The sequence below is a fragment of the Eufriesea mexicana genome, unplaced genomic scaffold, assembly GCF_001483705.2.
Source record: "Eufriesea mexicana isolate 0111107269 unplaced genomic scaffold, ASM148370v2 scaffold415, whole genome shotgun sequence".
In the NCBI taxonomy this organism is placed as follows: domain Eukaryota; kingdom Metazoa; phylum Arthropoda; class Insecta; order Hymenoptera; family Apidae; genus Eufriesea; species Eufriesea mexicana.
The window spans coordinates 684,256-687,689 of NW_016908639.1; the positions used below are offsets into that span (position 1 = coordinate 684,256).

The following is a 3,434-nucleotide window of genomic DNA, read 5'->3' on the forward strand; positions in this document are numbered from 1 at the left end:
CGACGTAAAACGAGAGAGAAAGAGAGAGGACTTTCGATTTGCGTGAACTCTATCTCCGTGTCTACATGCTCGATCACAGCGATCCTTGGTGAACGAGGTTGCTTCTGTACTCTTTGCGCTCAACATCGCCGACTGTGCGTGCGTCCTTCGAGAAAATAGCGTTACTCTGGAGCAATTCTCAGAGATTCGAGAAAGTCCTCGAGAAAATACCAAAGTCGACGTTCCTGGACCCGACTCCCGATGCTAGCTTTTCCCTCACGGTGACAAGAGCTTCGGGCTAACCGTCGAGTAGACAATCTCCTGATCGAAGACTCTCCTCTGGCCTGCGGTGTGAAACCTTCCCGTGTTTGAATAAGGACGTTTATACAGCGTGAAAAAGCTGGGGTAGTGAGAGAGAGAGTGTCATCGAGTGACTCTTCAGCGACGACGAAGCTGTTCCATTAGCGGAATTCCCCCGGCTGAAAGAAGCGGAGTAATTAGATTGATCGATCCGAGCTAATCCTGCAGGCGGCGACGGGCTGATCCGTTTAGCCAGTTAACTACGAGTCGAACGGTGGATGCAGGCGAAATTAGTCGGCTGGTGGACGGAACGGGGCGAAACAATACAGAAAATCAGACGCCGAGGCGAAATCAGGCGAGGCTCGGGCTTGAGAAGGGGTTGAAACACGGTTAAGCGAAGTTCCAGGGGTAGGGCTGAGTTTCTGTTGCCGACGATGGCGTTTATCGAGGGCGAATGGTGAATCTTGAAGACGCTAATAGCTTTAGCTCTCCTCTCGCGGGACCTTCGTCAAGCATCTGGGAGGAAACGTTGATCAAAGGACGTGGTTTACGATATTTTTCGAAAGGCAATTTTGGAAAGACAATTTCGTCTTGGTGTCACAGGCAGAGGATAGTAAACGCGCAGAAATTTGATGCTTGATGAGAAGAATAGATCAGAGAGGTTGGAATAGACTCTCCAGGATGAATTTGGTGGAATTAACCTAGATCTTCATAGACTTATTCTTCTCCTCCGAAGGATCACTCGTTCCCCAGTCTAAGAGACTAGCCAGAACCAAAGAGACTTAGCAGATCGCATCAGAGAAATCTGAGAAACGCTCCAACACACCTGAAGAAGGTGAGGAATCAATTATCTTCCACTCAGCTGATTATAAACCAGACCCAGCTCGGAAGACCACCACCGACTCCACTCAGAGATCTGAAACAACTTGGAAAGGTACAGAATCCTCTGCAAACCCCTTTGAAACACCTGAAAATCCTCTGAGCCAGAGAGGATAGATATATAACTAAGCTTGGAGGTGTTAGAGGAGGCTCTGTAATCCTATATAACGCTGGAGGAACTGGAAAAGAGAGCGCAATCCCAACAGAAGCAGAGGATTAATTCCTGCTACGTTGATCGATCGATCGCAGTCGCGTCGTGATGGAGGCCCAGACGGTCGCGCGGCGTTCTTCCATTACAGTCGTCGGTGGGTCGGCATTCGGGGCTTTGTTCAGCCGGAAGTGGTCCGAGGTGGTTCGAGACGCGGCGCGACAGCTTGCCAACTAAAATGCGAGAGCTGAACGCGACCGCATGTGCTGCCCTGTACGAGCGCGTCGAGTGGTCCGGCCCGTGGAACCTGGCTACCCTGATCGTGCTCGCGATCGTGAACGTGATGGTGGTGCTGGGTAACGTGCTGGTCATACTGGCCGTCTATCACACCAGCAAGCTGCGGAACGTCACGAACATATTCATCGTTAACCTGGCAGTGGCGGATCTCATGGTCGGGGTGGCGGTACTTCCGTTCAGCGCCACGTGGGAGGTCTTCAAGGTGAGATTTCAATTTTGTTTCTTAGTTTCTATTTAGTCCCTGTTTTCATTTAGCCTGGATCTATTTATGACCAGCGCCGGAATCGTTAAATAAACATTTGATTATAATTACAATTACAATTGCAATTTTGGTGGTACCTGTATTGTTATCAGTGGGATTGAATAAGTATTAAAATAGAGGAACAGGGAAAATTCTTATTTTCTATTTAGACTCTGTTTTTATTTAGCTTGGATCTATTTAAGATCTTTTTTATTTGGAGTTGTTTAATTCTTAAAATTGTCAGCATAGCAATGGCGGATCCCTCGGAACCCTGTGTTCATATTAATATACCAAGAAAGGAAAATGATCATCGTAAAATTGAATCGTTAAATAAACATTTAAATATAATTGCAATTACAATTGCAATTTTGGTAATATCTATATCGCAATCAATGAGGTTATGTAAATATTACAATATAATAATGAACAGTGAAAATTGTTACAGTAATGATGAAATAGTAATGGAGGTTTTTAGGACCTTTGGTGAGAATCGTCAGTGACTATACTAACTAGGTATAGTATTGATTTTGACTTTTTATTTCTTTTTTGAGTTGTTTATGAATCGAGTAAATCGTGGAACCATTTAGAATGTTATTGGGTTATGCTTTTTCTATGTTTGCTAGTGACATGGTTAGGATTCTGTAGATAAAGTTAGGTTAGGTGAGTGAAAAGAATGCACAGCGAGATAGTCCATCGGTATTCATATTTGGAAAAGAAATTGGATATTTCCGTGATCAATCGTGTAACACAAGAGCGTTTTGTATCATATTCGTAACACGGTATTCTGGGAATTTGATTAAGTTTTTCCGGAAAAGCTTTGTTTGGACATCGAATCCCGACGATCGGAAATGGGGCAGGGAATTTTTCAGTGCTTTTTTCCGTTCATATTTTTCATTTCTCCCTTTCTAGTGATAGTATATTTCTTTGAAGGGAATCCGCTTGTTTGAAAACAGGATTTTCGCGATCGTAGGGAAGAAAGAAATAAAAGAATTTTTCTGCGCGAGTTGAAGTAGCTTTCCGACCTTATGTTCTGAAACAAAAACGATAGTCTTGGACAACAGACTTTTATTCAAAAGTAAATTCACTATTTCCCGTTAATTGAGAAATAAAACGCTTTCTCACATTCCTATTACACATAACCTCAACAAATTGGCGCCATATTTGAAAAATGGAACATGACGTTCGATAGTAAATTCGATAATATGTTAAAATTTCAATGCTCGGGCTCGAAACTTTCTCTTGGCGTGAAGAAAAACATTCCAGAAGACTAAATTTTCAATTAAAATCCAAATATTTATGATTAAAATAGCAAAATTATGTTTCCCAGATACGTACTCCTACTTAACCTCAACAAATTGGCGCCATATTTGAAAAAGAAACATCATATCCGATAATAAATTCAATAATATATAAAAATTTCAATGGTGGGGCACTAAACATTCTCTCAACGTAAATAAAGACATCCCACGGCAGTAAATTTTCAATAAAAATCTAACTTTTCACATTAAAAAGACGAAAAATCGTGTTTCCCAGATCCGCACTTCCACTTAACCTCAAAAATTGGAACCAAATTTGAAAAAGCTACACGAC

The 3,434-nt window shown here is 42.3% G+C and overlaps 1 protein-coding gene across 1 annotated transcript in view; it reads left to right on the forward strand.

Moving 5' to 3' along the window:
• Positions 1 to 1,544: 1,544 nt before the first annotated feature.
• Positions 1,545 to 3,434, forward strand: part of Oamb (Octopamine receptor in mushroom bodies) — a 21,472-nt gene continuing 19,582 nt past the window's right edge. Inside the window, exon 1 of the mRNA XM_017897360.1 lies at positions 1,545 to 1,805. Coding sequence (XP_017752849.1) covers positions 1,545 to 1,805 — 261 coding nt within the window. The remainder of the gene's footprint in view (positions 1,806 to 3,434) is intronic.